Source organism: Artibeus jamaicensis, unplaced genomic scaffold (assembly GCF_021234435.1).
Source record: "Artibeus jamaicensis isolate MK-2021 breed Jamaican fruit bat unplaced genomic scaffold, CSHL_Jam_final contig_354, whole genome shotgun sequence".
Taxonomy (NCBI): Eukaryota; Metazoa; Chordata; class Mammalia; order Chiroptera; family Phyllostomidae; genus Artibeus; species Artibeus jamaicensis.
The window spans coordinates 4247441-4265719 of record NW_026521803.1 but is presented as its reverse complement, the minus strand read 5'-3'; the positions used below and the strand labels follow the sequence as shown (position 1 = coordinate 4265719).

The 18279-nt window shown below is 37.3% G+C and overlaps 1 protein-coding gene across 5 annotated transcripts in view; it reads right to left on the bottom strand.

Moving 5' to 3' along the window:
* The window catches only part of LPIN2 (lipin 2), a 90555-nt gene that overhangs the window by 21754 nt on the left and 50522 nt on the right, over window positions 1-18279 (bottom strand). For all 5 annotated transcript variants that reach the window (XM_053664330.1, XM_053664332.1, XM_053664333.1 and 2 more), the window contains 2 exons: window positions 14516-14611; window positions 10650-10951 (listed from right to left, as the gene is read on the bottom strand). In XM_053664330.1, coding sequence (XP_053520305.1) covers window positions 10650-10951; window positions 14516-14611 — 398 coding nt within the window. The remainder of the gene's footprint in view (window positions 1-10649; window positions 10952-14515; window positions 14612-18279) is intronic.

Here is an 18279-nt window from a genome sequence, read left to right as displayed (position 1 = left end):
CTCTTAACAACCAGAACTTATTTTCTCTGTTTGGTTCAAGCATTAACTGAGAACTTTCTCTTTACTGATGATCTACATGATGTGGGGATAAGAAGAAGATGATATAAAAATGCAATTGACATTCTTAAAATTCATACACAGACCTTGATGGCTGACCTAATGCTAATAAGGTTTTAATTTACTTTACCTTTTGGGTTTCTTGAAATTGCAAAGTTAACACAAGTAACTTGCCATATAACCTTAAAACATCCCTCAGAAGCACTGCCCCTGTTTTCCATCTTTAGTTGGAAATTTATCGCTTGTTCTATTTCACAAAGTCACTATGAGATTAATGTGGTGTGTCACGTTGAAAACTCTGAAAAGTGTAAAGAAAAGTACAAAAACTGGAAAAGTGTAAGGCACTATAAGTGTACACGTTTAATAGCATCTTATAGAAAATTCAATGTTGTACCAGAATATTAGAGATAAAATGAGATCTATCATTTAACTTGCTAAACTAAAAATAGGTCTATGAACTAGTTTATTAATTTTAATGTCATCTTTCTTCTTAGATGGAGGCACAGGTAGATACACTTTGCCTCCTCCTCACAGAATATTACCTTTCTTCCTTTATATCTTAATTTAACGTGTTCTGCTTTACCACTAACTCTGACATGTAACAGTTTTTCCACAAAGCAACGCCTTCTAATTCAAGGTTTTCCTACTGTCACCTTCTTTTGCTCAGAATTACACTCTTGCATCCACCCTCATTCAAGGGGAGAAAAACATATAGAGTGGTACCTTGGCACTTGTAAATTTGTTCCAGAACTTGTGACAAGTGCCCAAACTGAAGAGTACTGAACCACTACGGGGTGGTGTCCTGACTCATTCAAGTTCTAGCACGTGTGACAAATCCTGAGCAAGCACCAAATGTTGAAACATTTTTCCCTTGTCAAAATGAGGTCAATACAAAGTCTGATGAGTTCTGAAGCCAAAGAATACTGAGATATGACTGTACTTGAAAAAGGCAAATGTCTAGGTAAAAATACTCTTTCTTAAGAAATAAAAAGGTAAAAGCTGAAAGGGAAAAATCAGATGCTTATGAACCATCCTTATTTCTCAAATTTAAAAGGACAGTACATCCTGGCCTATCATTATTCATATATGTATATGTGAAAATGGTTTGTAAAGAACAATGTAAAAGCCCTACACACATTTTAATAAAAAATACTTTTGGAACATATTTTACTGCAGCATAAGAGGAAATCCAGGAAGAGTTTAGCAAGGCAAACTGGAATTAATAAAATACTAAAAGGGAGAAAGAGGGATCAGGCAGCGTTAAGAAGTGACAACCCTAGGAAGACACCAAGTGATATTCTCTGGGCATATCCTGACAAAAATAGAGCCCATCAGTTTACACCCGTTAAGGGTGACGAAAAAGGTTGCTAATGTTTAGGTCCCTTTCAGTTCTAGGACTCCTTAACTAACACAGGACTTCTAAAAACCTGCTCACTCAAAATGGCACATATGCCTGAGAACAGGTGACCAGGCAAGCAAACTATGACAAAGTAACTTTATGACAGGAGGCTAAGGAAATAGACATATTAGAATGTGAAGAAAATAGTATGAACATTCATTTTACCTTTGTTGAATGTCAGGATAAATATATGCATTAATGCCAAACAGCAGATGATTTGCAGTATTGTAAATAGTTCAACACTGAGTCAGGGTTGGTGGGGTGTCAGCTTCAGTTGTTGAAGTTCATAGTAACTATGTATAGAGCACTTCAGCCTTCACATATGCACCTCAACATCATGTCATCAAATTCAACATCATTTAGTAAAACAATTATCTTCCCTATTCAAAAATCAACAGAGGCCCTGGCCTATGTAGCTCAGTGGCTTGAGCGCGGGCCTGTGAACCAGAGGATTGCGGTTCAATTCCCAGTCAGGACACATGCCTGGGTTGCAGAACAGTTCCCAGCAGGGGACCCATGAGAGGCAACCATACATTGATACTTCTCTTCCTCTCTCCTTCCCTTTCCCTCTAAAGATAAATAAAGTCTTAAAAAAAAAAAACCCAACCGAGAATACATGATATATATACAACTATCTAAATCCACTTAATTTGCATACTTATGACCTATGAATATTATGGTGTGTAAATTATACCTCAATTTTATAAAAGTTGGGAGAAAAATCAATATAAATATACTAAATTACTTATGTGGGATAGATTAGAAGGTCTAAATGAGTTTTAAGTCTATTTAAATGGTAGTATGTAAGAGATAAATGGGGTTGCTAACTACAATGACCAAAGGTCACTAACTCTGTTAATATTATGTTTATCCTCAACCTTTGCACAGCACCAGTCAATAAATTTCAGTGCGACTAATGATCTCAATTTGCATTTGGATTATTTCCCATAAAAGATACCTCATAACAGAACTGGAAGGACCATGCAATGTTTCTATCTACTATGACAGAAATGAAGGGGAGAAAGAGCAAGGAGCAAGCTGTAAGATTCATGTCACCAAGAACATAGAGGACACTCTATAAGCCAGTAACTAACTAAATCAGGAGATGAAGCATGAAGCCTCAGGCAATAGATGCTGTCTGGAAAAAGTGTTAGGTTGAAATGAACATGGGTACATATATCTTTACAAATGTGTGTTTTCATTTTTTTCAAGGTAAATACCCGGAAGAGGAATTGCTGGATCATACAAGGTCTGTTCGGAAAAAAGTCCAACCATTCTTAACAGAATGAGAACAGTTTGCCTGACATTAATGTAACCTGGCAGCCAAGAAGGGTGGACTGGAATGCACACGTGTGAACAATGACGACTTCACTGTGTTAGTCAGTGGGGGCAGTAGATGCTGTTGAGTGAGCATGTGTACTGTGCGGTCATCACATTCAAAATGACTGAGCCAGAAGAGCAATGAATCTGCATCAAATTTTGCGTTAAGCTTGAATATTTGTCTGTGGAAACTCTTCAGATGATTCAGAAGGCCACAACTATGGGCAACTGGTGATTGGCAGCTTTATCACCACAACACACCTGGCTCATGCATAACATTTCGTGAACAGTTTTTTGCAAAACATCAAACCACCCAGGTGCCTCAGCCTATCTATAGGCCATATTTGGTGTCCTGAGACTTCTGGCTTTTCCCAAAACAAAAATCACTGGTGAAAGGAAAGAAACTTCAGACCGTCAATAAGATTGAGGAAAATGTGATAGAGCAGCTGATGACAATTGGGAGAACTATATGAGGTCCCAACATGCCTACTTTGAAGGAGACTGAGGTATCATTGTTCTATGTACAATGTTTCTCATATCTTCTTTAGTAAATGTGTCTAGTTTTCACATCACAAGGCTGGATACCTTCTGGACAAATCTCATATAGTAGTTCTAGTCTGAGTTTTTTTTACAGCCCTCCATACTATTTTCCATAGTGCCTGCACTAATTTACATTTCCGCAGTGTACAATGGTTTCCTTTTCTCCACATCCTCTCTAAAACTTGTTATTTCATATCTTCTTTATAACTGTCATTCTAACAGGTATGAAGTGGTATCTCATTATGGTTTTGATTTTACTTTCCTAGTAACTAGTGATTGTTGAACAACATCTTTTTATATATCTGTATGTTCACTGCATCATTATTACAATAGCCAAGACATGCAAAAAACAACATGTCCACCAAAAGATGACTAAATAATGATCTCTCTCTCTCTCTCTCTCTCTCTCTCTCTCTCTCTCTCTCTCACACACACACACACACACACACACACACACACACACACACACACACACAGTGGAATAGTACTCAGCCATAAAAAAGGAATATTACCATTTGTAACAATATAGATGGGTCTTGAGAGTATTATGCTAAGTGAATTAAATCAGATGGAAAAGGACAAAAACTAACTCCACTCATTGTGGAGTATAAAACAAAGAGCAACAAACAAATTCATAGATACAACAGAATGGTGGTTTCCAGAGGGGAAAGGGGGTCTGAGAAGATTTGTAAAGTAGGTAGAGGGGATCAAACATATGGTAGCAGAAGGAAACTAAACTTTGCATGACAAGTATGCAATAAAGTATACAGCTATTATAACTTTGTACACCAAAAAATTACATAATGTTATTAACCAATACCCCAATAAATTTAATTAAAAAATAACTTAGGTTCTTTGCACTGAACTCCCAGATATAACTTGTAAAGCAAGTCTGTTTTTGTGGATTAAAAATAGAGGTTCCCTGCTGTATGCTGGGTATTTTATACATTTCTATCAGTGCCATGTTTCATACATTTGTACTCAACATTGTGCTACAGCATTATCCAATCGGAAAAGTCTCTCCCCTCCAACAGGCTCTTTATGCTTAGGTCTGTGTTTTGACTAAATATATACATCCTCTAGGAGGACAAACAAGGCTTTTGTATTATATTTAAGCCAAAAGTCCAAATTTAGGAAGGCACAGACATTAACTAGGTACAGCTTACACAAAGCCCTATGTGGTTTAAAGCTCTCCAGGACTTCCAGCAAAGATGAAGGTGTAGGTAGATGCACTGTGCCTCTTTGCACAACCAAAATACGGTCAACAACAACCTAGAAACAAAATAACAACCAGAACTGACAGAAAATTGAACTGTATGGAAGTCCAAAAACCAAGGAATTAAAACAGACACATTCATCCAGACTGGTATGAGGGGCGGAGTCAGGCGACCCATGGAAGCACAAACCAAGACACATCATAATTACATTACCCAAGATTAAAAATAAGGAGAGAATCTTAGAAGCAGAAAGAGGAAAGGAGAGAGTTACCTACAAAGGAGTTCCCATAAGACTGCCAGCAGATTTCTCAAAAGAGACCTTGCAGAGAAGAAGGGGCTGGAAAGAAGTATTCCAAGTCATGAAAGGCAAGGACCTACATCCAACATGACTCTATCCAGCAAAGCTTTCATTTAGAATGCAAGGGCAGATAAAGTGCTTCTCAGATAGGTCAAGTTCAGGGCGTTCATCATCACTAAGCCTTATTATATGAAATGTTAAAGAGATTTATCTAAGAAAAAAGAAGATAAAAAACATGTACAGTAAAATGACAGCAAACTCACAATCATTAACAACCATACCTAAAATGAAAACAAAAACAATCTAAGCAAACAACTAGAATAGGAACAGAACCACAGAACTGGAGATCACATGGAGGGTTATCAAGAAGGGAGTGGGAGGAGGAGAGAGGGGGAAAAGGTACAGAAAGTAAGTAGCATTAATGGGAAGTAGAAGATAGACAGGGGAAGGTTAAGAATAGGATAGGAAATGTAGAAGCCAAAGAACTTACATGTATGACCCACGGACGTGAACTAAAGGGGGGGAATGTGGGTGGGAGAGGGTGTGCAGGGCAGAGGGGAATAGAGGTGGGGAAATGGGACAACTGTAGTAGCATAATCAATAACATATATTTAAAAAACTAGAACAGGAACAGTATCAGAGAAATGGACATCACATAGAGGGTTTTCAGTGGGGAGGGGGAAGGGGGAAGGGAGGAATAGGGGGAAAGGGTATAGAGAGGAAGAAGCCTAATTGGTAGGCATTAAATCAATAGGGAGAGATAAAAAATGATATAGGAAACACAGAACTCAAAGAACTTATACGTACAACCCATGTACATGAACTAAGGGGCGGGGAGTGGGGCATACTGAAGGGTTGGGCTGTGCAGGGTGAAGGGGAGATAAAGGGGGAAAATTCGGAAAACTAATAGCATAATCAATACAATATACTTAAAAATACTACTACTTGCTTTGGGATCTAGGAGTAAATATTTTTATGTGATTTAACTCTCAAGTTTAAAAAGTTTATAATTTTATACTTAAGAGTTTGCTCCATGGTTATGAGGAGGATATCCTACAATGTTTCACTTGGAAGATTATACCCAGTAAAAAGGTTGTGCCTTCACTGAAAAAAATTTTTTTTAAATTTTAAACACCCTAAAAAAAAACCTCTCCAATTTCCACCAATCAAGTTTCTTCTAGCTTTGAAACACTAACTTGCTTTATTTAAAGCATGATGCTCTTTCATCTGCCTCCTTCAAAAAACTTTAAATTAGTCTTAACTCTGCTATGAATGAAATTCTTGAAGAGTTTAAATAGAAGGCTATGTATCAAAATAAAATAAAAATTTATTTTAGGTATCTTCTCTGGAAACAATTTCTTTCCTAAGAGGGTAAGGTATTTAAAGGTTACAAATTCTGATAGCGTATTACTCTATATCATACAACTGAAAAAGCAGTAGACTTTCTATTTGTTTCATCTCAGATTCTTTAATGTGCCATTTAATATGATGCTAATACTTTTGACCCTAAATATGTTCACCCAAATTATTTTAGAATCTAAATGCCGAGCTGGAAAGCACCTTACAAACGATGTAGTTTAATTCTCTTATTTCATAGATTAAGAAATGAAGCCCTAGCCCTGACTGGTGTGGCTCAGTTGGTTGGAGAGTCATCCAGTAGGACCAAAACCTATCCAGTGGGTTTGATTCCACGTCAGGGCACATACCCAGGTTGGGTTTGATCTCTGATCAGGGCACATATAAGAAGGCAACCAATTTATGTTTCTCTCGTTCTACCTTCCCCTCTCTCTAAAAGCAATGAGAAGATGTCCTCCAGTGAGGATTTAAAAAGAAAGGCCTGGTGTGATCAAGAAGCTGGTATTCCACGATCGGAAGTGTAACTAGTTCAATCTTTTACCTTTTTTCAGCACTTATTTCAGTATATGACCTGAACTTTCGCCAACTATTACTACATCTTGTTTTTCTAAGTCCTTTTTTCTAAGGAAAAAGAAAGTCTTTGTTTTTCTGTTGGCTGCATCATTAAGCAGATACTGTTTTAAGAAAATTTCAAGAAAGAGCTCTTCCAAGTAGTAGGTGTAGCATCAATGACTCACTGGTACCTACAAAGCACCAAGCTCATGAAAATTATTACAAAGTCCTAGTGTACATGCATTCTGATATGCCTGATTACCAAGCAAGCAAAGTTCTAGATTAATGAGAGAAGCTGGCAACTGTGTCATTGTAGAATACATCAGTACACCAATAAATTTAGTTCATGCAGCCTTCCACACAATCCGAAAAAGAAAGGCATGCACTAACATTTCTGCCATGTGTTCACCTGCAGCACTTACTTATAAAATCCCTTTAGAACAATGACTCTTGTCACCTAGTAGGTGACTTTGCATATGTTTCAGAAATGTTTTAACAGCCCAAGTTAAAGCTGCAGATGTTACTATGCTGTACACCTGAAATTAAAATAATTTTGAATGCCAAGTGTAATTAAAAAGTAGAAATAAAAGAAAAATAAAGCTGCAGGTTGTTCAAAAGTTCTAAGCTTAATTCTATTATGTTATAACAAAGGACTGTGTTGAACACTTGTCAACAAAACTTTAAAGGCAAAAGTGTTACTTCAGGGTCCTTTCTGGTAGATCTTAGAAGAATTTTAGTTGGCAAAAATATTTCCAGGGATTAAGGCAGTATTACTTAATACTTAGGCAATACTACAGTGTTAATTACTTAATACTTAAGGTAGTATTATTACTTAACAATATAATACTTAAAGAAGTATTACAAGTTAATCCAAATAGAATTTAGATAAATGTGTATCTCAAGTTTTTCTCAAAAGAAGACATTCCTTGCCCACTACACATTTTGATATAAATAAGCCAAAACTTTTAAAGGAACTTTTTACACTGTTCTTAAGGCACAAAATCCAATATCTTAAAGGGTCTCCTGGTACATTCTGCTAGGAAAGGGAAGGATAAATAACTCTTAAGACACTGAAAGCTGAAAGAAAAGGATGGTATCTCTTTTTAAGAAAGTGTAGTACTTTTAATTAGCTTCAAATTCTTTGGAAATAATGATATAAAAGGAGAGTTCAGAACATTTATAATTCAGCTCTTCCCAGCTAGTATTTTGAAACTAAAAAAATTACCTCAATTCATTAATTTATTCAGTACTAAACAATGTTATAGGTATAGTTTACACTGGTGTATAGCGCCTAAAGTACTTTTCATTTTCTGTCTTTTGTTTAGTTCAAACAAAGGAATTCTGTATTCTAGGAGAAATGAAATCAAAGTCTATAGTTGGTGTAGGAATGAGAACATCACAAATATGACAGTTGATGAGTAATAAAAAATGGGTAGAAAAAGAGTTCATATATTAATAATTACTATCAAGTGTAGAATTTTGTTCCAGAACTTTACAACCCAGATCTTAAAGTTTTGGAAAATGAGTTAATGGTTTTGCCAAAAAAAGATTATTATTCCATGCTATTCATTAACAGTGCTGGGTTGGCCATAAAGTCTATATGTTTTTTTCTGTAAAATAAAAGATACATTTTTCATTTTCACCAATAACTATTGATGATTTGGATATTTTGAGTATGTCAGTTATCTCCCGTGTGGTGTAATGTTGATTGTTCTCAAATTAATGTCTTGATTTGATCACTATCATCCAGAGAGAAATCTCTAGCACCAAACTTTGCAAACCTCTTTGGACACATTCAATCAATCAGTCACAGCACCTTCTCCATACTTCCAAAATCTGTTTTTGCATGTCAGTTGTGTTTCTGTCTTTGGTGAAATATAATAAAGTATAACATGTTGAAAATGTTGCATATTTTCTTCCATCTTCAATATTAAAATGGCTACACAAAAATTCACCAGCTTGGTAGTTTCTCTTAAATGCACAGCTGATACGACAGCTGTCACAATACAATCTAACAGAATCATTCTGAATGAAGTTAAAGACAACTAAGTGCTAATAGAGCCATTATTCTGAAAACAGAGAAGGAGCTTTTTGGCCAACCCAATATAATTGTAATATAGTAATAGCATAGGTTTTTTTTTTTCCTGACTTGACTATTTAACAAAGCTTGGTAAATCAAGCACACACTAGATCAAGACAAAGTTTACAACTGGTATATTTGGTTTCCGTAACTAGAGAAAGAAATTATTTTCCTTCTTTTCCACAATGAAGAGAACTCCAAAGCACTAATGTTCCTAGGAAGTAAGGCATGATCTCCTTTCTCCAGCAGCTAAGGTGTTCAAAACATGTAAGTGGACCAGCATCTGTGTCATGACGCCACCTTTCCCCACCCACCCCAATAAAGGGCTTGGAAATTTAGGGACAACTGAGCAGCAGCTTCTTGTTCAATGGTCACCAATGAAGACAAGCTCCCCACTTATATACCTTTGGTTCTTCCTGTGCCCGTGCAATGACCGAGTGGGACAGGTGGAAGATAATCTTCTAAAAATAAAACCTTAAACGAAAAAATTGTTTTCTACCCCAAACTGTTACCTTTTCAACCCCAGAAAGTATTCACTTGACAACTGATTATCTATTTTGAGCTCTTCTGTTGAGTTGGTAAATAAGTAGCGATCAAGATTTCTCATTTGAACAACAACAAAACCCAAACCCTCCTTTCCTCTTTAATTTACTAGAATATTTTGGTGGCTTAGCTGGTTGCCTCTCATATGCATCTCGATGAAGGAATCGAACCAGCAACCTTATGGTGTGCAGGATGCTATTCATCCAACTGAACCACCTGACCTAGGCATACAGGGTTTTTAAATAAATTTAAGTCATTTTTATTTTTCAATTATTGTACAGCTGACATACAATTTATATGGTTTCAGGTGTACACTCCAGTGATCAGACATTATATAAGCAAATAATCATCCCAATTAAACTAGTACCCATCTGACACCACGCAAAGTTGTTACAATATTATTGACTATACTCCCTATGCCATACTTTACAGCTCCATGACTACTTGGTAACAATCAATTTTACTTCTTAATCCCTTCGTCTTTTTCTCGCATCCCCTCCACATGCCTCCCTCTGGCAGTCAAAATGTTCTCTACATTTATGAGTCTGTGTCTGTTCTGCTTTTTTGTTTACTGGGGTTTGTTTTAAGAGTCATTTGTGGATACGTATTTATTGCCATTTTATTGTTTGTATCTTTGATCTTTCTTCTTCTTAGCAATACTCAGAAATAGGTGACATACCAGGCACAAGACCATTTGGGTGGCCAGCAGTTCTGGTATTTATGTCTACTTACGTAGTGGCAAGTCACTAGTTGAGATCTTCCTCGAGACTTACAATTTATTCAGCTTTTGGAAATTTACTGGATGAAAAGACACACATTGCCAGTCTGTTTCAAATGATATTTGAGCAACACAACAGGATGTTTGATGGCAAAGTCTGCCAAGTTATAAAAAGAAAAAAAGAAAATGCCTCTCCTACCTGATTCTACAACAAGCTGTTGAGGGGAAAAACAAGTTCATACACCTCACACTGTAGACCCATAAAAAAAAAACATAGCTCTGGCTGGTGTGTCTCAGTGGATGGAGTGCTGGCCTGTGAACCAAAAGGTCAAGGTCACTGGTTCAATTCCCAGTCAGGGCACATGCCTGGGTTGTGGGCTAAGTCCCCAGTGGAGGGGGTGTGAGAGGCAACCACACATTGATGTTTCTCTCCTTTTCTTCCTCCCTCCTTTCCCCCTCTAAAAATACATAAAATCTTTCAAAGGAAACCCAGCTTCTCACTTTACCCAAACTCTATGCACGGGCACCTGGCACCTGTACAGAGAACCTTCCCAGACCAAGAGCCCTACCTTGCTGACTGGGCTGCCTTGTCATCATCAGAGCTCAGATCCACATCCACAGTGTCTTCTGCAGCAGGGGAAGCTGCCTGGTCTTCCTTTTTACTCTCCTGTTTGCATTTCTTTCTTCTTCGTTTTTTCTTTTTCACAGAACTTGGAGTAAAAACTGTCTCTGTCTCCAAGATGTGTGAGATGTCAGAACTCTGAGATGGTCTTTCATTTCCACCTGATTTTACCAAAGGGGAGTCAATGTCTTTAAAGAACTGATCTTCGGTAGGAATTGGTGAAGTGGCAAGGTAAGCAGGAAGTTTTTCCTTAAAGAGAACATGGAGAAAGAAAAGTTGTCCATGGCAAACTGGGCAGTGAATCAAAATAATAATGAATTCTTTGCATACTCAAATTTTCACAGTGGTAGAAAGAACACAGTTGTTGAAGGTTAGAAAGTCATATTGAATTAGGCCACTGCCTGCTCTACTCTAAATAGGTCTTTACTCTGTTCTACAGAGCTCAGTGTTAGCTCATTATGGTCCATGTAACTGAGTATCTTTTAAGGAACCATTATGCTACGTCAGCATGGAACACATGAAAGCTATAATTAAAGCAGAGCCAATTAAACTCTGTAAAAAGAAGTTTGAGGCAGCAACAGCAATGTTCCAAGGAGGTATTAGAAAGCACTCTGCCAAGAACTTGGACAAAGCAGAAAACAAAAATCAGAAATACCTCAGCAGACAAAGGGCAGCAGGACAGGCTAAGAGAAGTAAGAAACTATGACAAAAGTTGCAGTTAATGCTTCTGGTTTGTCAAATTAACTGAGGGTGGAAGAAAGCAGTTATAACAGAAAGAATAACAAAGGAAGTGGATTTTTAAATCATAAAGTATTTAAGATATCCTTTTATGAATTCAAAAGAAGAAAATAAATCTCAACAGTTAGAAATAATTAAGCTCTTATAATATTAAATAAACGATCAAGTCTGGTGTTCAAAAAATGAACTCAATCATTTTACTGTAATTTTTTTTCGGACTATAAGATGCACTCTCTCCCCAAATTTGGGAGGAAAAGGGGGATATGTCTTATAGTCCAAATGTAGTTTACCTGGCTCGATTGGGGTTGCGGGGGGAGGGGGTGGCTATGTTATTTGTGTTACTAAATATTTTATATTTTTTGCTTCAAAATTTTTTTCCTCTAAACCTAGGTGCGTCTTATGGTCCGGTGCGTCTTACAGTCCCCAAAATTCAGTAGTTCATTCTTTCATATCATGGGGAAAATGGAAGGGAGGTAACAGAAATATAGAACACTCAAGTTTTTATGTAGCAGTCCTGAAAATAAGTGGATTTTCACACTTGTTTTAAATTAAGATTCTCAATTTGGTTTTGGTAAAAATAACCCAAAGTCGAAGTTTTGTTTTCCCAAGCAAAATTTGTGTTCACCAGCAATACATACTTAGAAACTGTGATGATAGGATATTTATTATTCTGCAAGCCCACAAAGCACTGAGGTCACAGGCCATGGTGTCTGAAATCCAGGGCCTTTTAATTCAATTGCCTTTGTTATGAAGTTTACTTGTACTTCTTAAAAGATGTTTTGTTTCTGACAATGTTTCCTAGTTGTCAGAAGTCTGTAGGGGAGGGGGATGAAGATGTACCAAGTAGTAATTACAATGTTGTTGGAAGAATAATTTTTTTAATTTTTAAAAAAGATTTTATTCATTTATTTTCAGGAAGAGGGAGGGTGAAAGAGAGGGAGAAGTACATCCATTGGTTGCCTCTTACACGCCCCCAACTGGGGACCTGGCTTGCAACCCAGGCATGTGCCCTGACTAGAATCAAATCAGTGATATTTTGGTTTGCAGGCTAGTGTTCAATACGCTGAGCCACACCAGCCAGGGCTTTTTTTTTGTTAATTTTCAAATGATGTACAGTATACTGAAGAAAACCTGGCAAATTTAGTTATACACGGAATAGGAAAAATTGCTAGAAGTTAACATTTTCCAAGTTAACCTTGCTACACATAATTTTAAATGGCATCATCAGACCTGAACTGACCATGAAAACCAAGCCAAGTAACAAACTATCAATAACCTAGTCCTTCCACTTGTTGATTTATATTAAGCCCCATCAGTGTTATAAATTTCACGTGATTTTAAGAAATACATCAAAAATAGTTTATTCCTCTAATAACTCACTAATTGCTTCATTCTGCCTTTGCTTATCTCATGAAGAAAAATTTTATTTAGGCCAAGTAAATGCAAACAAGATATTAAAAACAAGTAATTAAGGTACTAGGAAAACCAGACTGGTCTGATAAGGTTCCCTGTCATAATCATACTGTGTCAATGTTGCTTTACATACTAGTACCTAAGGTGTTGGCTTCTCTCTAAATTAAAAAATTATAATCTCATTCTGCTAAAGATGATTTTTTGGTAATTTTTTCCTTTGTCAATTTATGACATCAAACTGGCAATTAGTCTTCAAAACCCAAAAAAGTAATCTTGTAGCCTAATAATAACTTGAAGCTTATCATTTTTGCCGAGGTTTTATTCTTTATATAAAAGATGTAACAATGCCTTCTAAGAATCTATAAAGAGATCCACATTAAATCCATCAAGAACAGTTTACCATTCGAATCAGTAGATACAAGGAGAAGAGGAGGAGGGGAGGAGAGTGGGGGGAAAGTAGGGGAAGGCAAAAGAATGTGTGTCTGTAATGAAAGAATGTGCCCTGGCCAGCGTAGCTTAGTGGATTGAATGTGGGCCTACGAACCAAAGTGTTGCTGGTTCAATTCCCAGTCTGGGGCATATGTCTGGGTTGCAGGCCAGGTCCCCAGTGGGGAGGGGAGAGTGGGGCAAGGGACAGGCAACCACACATTGATGTTTCCCTCTCTTTCTCTTTCCCTTCCCCTCTTTCTAACAATAAATAAAATCTTTTATTTATTTATTTATTTTTTTTTAAGATTTTATTTATTTATCTTTAGAGGGGAAGGGAAGGAGAGAGGGAGAGAAACATCAATGTACAGTTGCCTTTCATGCATCCCCTGCTGGGAAGTGGCCTGCAGGGAACTGGCTTGCAACCCAGGCATGTGCCCTGACTGGGAATCGAACCGCGATTGTCTGGTTTGCAGGCCCGTGCTCAATCCACTGAGCTACACCAGCCAGGGCTTTAAATAAAATCTTTTAAAAAATTGTGCTCTCTTGCTTAAAGAAGCCAAACACGCAATAATTATTTATAAAGGGTATAAGCCCATTAATTTAAATCCCTTGAAACCCTAAGAAGCCACTTCACCAAGATACACCTTCGTTACTTAGGCAGAACTCAAATGTATTCAAGTCAAGATATAAACTGTAACAGACACTAAATAAAAAAGTTCATTAAAGCCAGAGAGAAAGCCCTGGCTGGTGTAGCTCAGTGGATTGAGCGCGGGTCTGCGAACCAGACAACCGCTGTTCGATTCCCACCCAGTCAGGGCACATAGGGTTGCAGGCCGGTTCCCTGCAGTCCAGTTCCCAGCAGGGGATGCACGAAGGCTACCACACATTGATGTTTCTCTCCCTCTCTCCTTCCCTTCCCCTCTACAGATAAATAAATAACATCTTAAAAAAAAAAAAAAGCCAGAGAGAAAGATGTGCCTTTCCTTACTAAAAGAACAGGTATGAAGGCCTTCCGCATTCTCTCTGCACCCTGAAATCTGGCACGGAATAAAGGTCCTTCTCACTCCTCCAGCTGCTTTCTGATAGCTCAGTTCTTAAATCTAAAACTAAACCTTGCTTAACTAGCAACAATCATCTGTACAATTAACCATGAAAATGGAGCATTTCTGTTTTGGGATATGCACCCGAGACCTCAATACAATGCATAAAGTGGATATGACCCACTAGACTTACATATTCCTCTTCAGTCTCCTCCACAAAGAAAGCTTCTCCATTGTCACCCAATTTCATATGAAGATCCACTGCATCACCATTGATTTCTATATCAATCTAAGTGGAGAAACAAAGTGAGATTTAGCATTAAGAGTCTTTCATTTAAGGTAAACTAAGCCTAAATTCTGGGTTCTCAAACTAAACAGTACTGAGATTCCTACAGTGACAACCCCAGAGAAACACTGCTACCTGCTCCTCCTCCCACGCCTAAAAAAACCAAACAACTCTTGGGGGGCAGCATGAGGGAGGGGATGGTAATCAGGGATTGAAAGAAAATGTTTTATCATCTATTTTTATAACATATAAACATTTATAATTATTTAATTCCCAAATGTCATAGAAGAGAGGAATCGTCACTGTCAAAAATCTGAGCACTTTCAGAGTTAATGCAAAGGTAGGTCTCATCTTGCATGGTTCAGGTAAATGCAAATTTCAGTTACCATAGTATGTTAAATGTGACTGCAGGAAGGACAAACTTCACTGCCAGCTCTTCTATCCACCCATCACTATATAAAGAACAGATGCCCATCATGATCAATAACCCTCGTCACTTTGTCCAAGTCTGTGACTGGTCCCAACACTACTGTTACTCAGTTCAGACAGCAAAGCACACTGTGCTGCCTCCTTGTCTCCCAGTGATATAAACCCATGTAACATTTTATAAAAAAAGAAAATTGAAAGAGGAAATTACCCAAGATCAAAGTGCAGTACAGAAACAAAAAGTAGTAGCATTGGAAGTAAACTTCAAATGGAATGTGAACAGGTACAGAAGAAATAGCTGATGGTGGGAACACTGATCCTGCAGCCATTTGAGACTTAAGATGTGCATCTGGAGGAACTCGGTGACCGTGAGTTTACCAAACAAATAAGAAAAGTGCTTCTGACGAAAAGGATGATGACAGTCTTGAGGAAAGTGGCGTAGGCAAAAAATTTCATGTCAAAGGAACTCTGAGATACTTGACGACATTGAAAATTCAAAGGATAAAAAGTTGGAAGCTGATCTAAACTTATAAAGTATGACAATTTGCCAAGACAGAGAAAAGACACTTGTTCCACATCACGAGTTTAACATTAAGGAGAGCCCTGTTAAAACTACCTGTTTTTACAAAAAGTAACACTTTACTTCTCAGTGTTTCTAATGCTTTAACTTGCAGTGTACTAAATACTATTTTACTATTTTTCATTTCCCTATACATTTATACCTGACAGTAAACAATTTTAAAGCTGTGACAAACATTTGTAAACGACATGGAAGAATCCTAATTTTTTCCACTGATTATAAAAAAGTTTGTTTTGCACAGCTTCAGCTTACCCAGACATTTTTACAGGTCTGTACTAGAATGCAGAGTAAAGACTGTTTATATACAATGCTAACTGCTATTACATCATGTAAAAAAAAATGTAGCTGTTTATCTCTAGGCTGTGCATAAATTCTTTTAAGTACTATACAATAATAAATGAATACCAACTTTTGAAACTTGTATGAATAACCCTATAAACTCCAGTTTTATTTGAGTCTCACATGAGGATGTATTTCAGAGGGAGAGGGAAAGAAGGAGAAAGAGAAACATCAACCAGCTCCCCCTACACGTGCCCCAGATCAAACCTACAACTTAGGGTTTATGTGCCCTGACCAGGAATTGAACCTGTAACCTTTTAGTATGTGGGATGATGCTCCAATCAACTGCGCCACCCAGCCACGACAGATACATGTTTTAAATGTTTTCAGAATAAACTGGCTGAAGTCACATAAGCATCTAGAGTCATTTAAGATTTCTGAAGCAGCTGTAATATAGCAGCTTCTTCCACAACCATAGGAAGACTGTATATAAAAACTAAAAAAATTAAAAAATATGTAATTTTTTTAGACTATAAGCAAAAGGGTGGGGAAAAACTAAATTTGTTCCATAATGGCAAATTTAGGTTTCTCAAGATTACTTAAATAATTAATTAAACTTATTCAAGTACAGGTTGAACATGTAAAATAATTCTTTGGTGATTTGTTGCATAAATTCTTTAAGTTAAATTAGACAAATGAAATATTTAAAGCTATTTTATTTTTAGTAAAAAATATAAGATTCAAATTAATACCATCCTTCAAATTTTTCATTTTTGGAGATTACCCATTTACCGAATGTATCTGAGAAAATAAAATAATGCTTCCTCAAGATACAAAATGAACTGTTTTTAATACCACCTTAGAAAAATTAATCCACTCCTTTATAACCCTTACTTTTAGAGATTAAGGATAACATTTTTGAATATGACTCTTGATTTGACTTGCAATGGAGTTTGGTTCTTTCTAAAAATTAAATCTAGTATCACAGTGTCCCAACACTCTGAGTATGCCGTAAGTTCTTTAGGCAACAAAGAAAAATTAAAAATATTTTGACAGATGGCACAAGATGAGTAAGTGCTTTCCCAAGGTAATTATTTTAAAACAGACACTCAACTTGACGTAGTACTTCTCGTAAACTGGTTGCTAAAACAACACTCATTTCCATATATCCAATTCCCTACACTGGCTTAACCTCACTCAACATTAATGACTAACAGGTTGAAAGCAACCTGATTTACTTTTGAGAAGTACTGGCTGTAGCAAACACTTGTTTTTGTTAAGAATATCTCTAATATCCTGTGGGGATCTATTCATCCTCTATTTCATACCATCTATTTCAGGTGTGGCTTCAGAGAGTGGAGGTGGGGCTATTATCCAAGCCACGCTAATCAATATATTTTACCTCAAGCTATAGTCACTGGTCCCCAAGATATATGTGACCCACCTGTTGGGAACACGAAACACTGGTACTTGTGTTGGAAGGGGAAGTTCTCTTTCCACTGGGGTTGCTGAGTTAATGGGAACTAAGCGTGGCGGTACTGGCGGCCACCTCGTGTTAGAAGATATACAAAGGGAAGCAGAGAGGAGGAGTAGAGGTCTGATAACACTTTTTTAAAAACTTTATTGATTATGCTATTACAGCTGTCCCAATTTTTACTCTTTGCCTCCCCCAAGCACACCTCACTCCCTCCAGAGATCCTCCCCTCCTTGTTCATGTCCATGGGTCATTCATGTAAGTTCTTTGGCAACTCCATTTCTTGGACTTGCTGTTAACAACAACCCCCTGCCTATTTTGGAACTACCAATTTGTACTTCTTAATCCCTGCACCATTTTCTCTTATTCCCCCAGTCCCTACTCCCAACTGGTCACCCTCTCAATGTTCTGCAAATCTATGATTCTGCTTTTGTTCTGCTTGTTTACTTACTTTGTTTTTTACATTCAGCTGTTGACAATTATGTATGTCTTTAATGTTCATAGTTTTGATCTTCTTTTTCTTAAATAAGTGCTTTTAACATTTCATATAATAATGGTTTGGTGCCCTGGCTGGTGTAGCTCAGTGGATTGAGCGCGGGCCTGCGAACCACACGATCGTGGTTCGATTCCCAGTCAGGGCACATGCCTGGGTTGCAGGCCGGTTCCCTGCAGGCCAGTTCCCAGCAGGAGACGCACAAAAGGCAACCATACATCGATGTTTCTCTCCCTCTCTCCTTCCCCCCTTCCCCTCTAAAGATAAATAAATAATAAAATATTTTAAAAAAAAATAATGGTTTGGTGATGATGAATACCTTTAGCTTTACCTTGTCTGGGATGCACTTTATCTGCCCTTCCATTCTAAATGATAACTTTGCTGGATAGAGTAGTCTAGATTGTAAGTCCTTGCTTTTC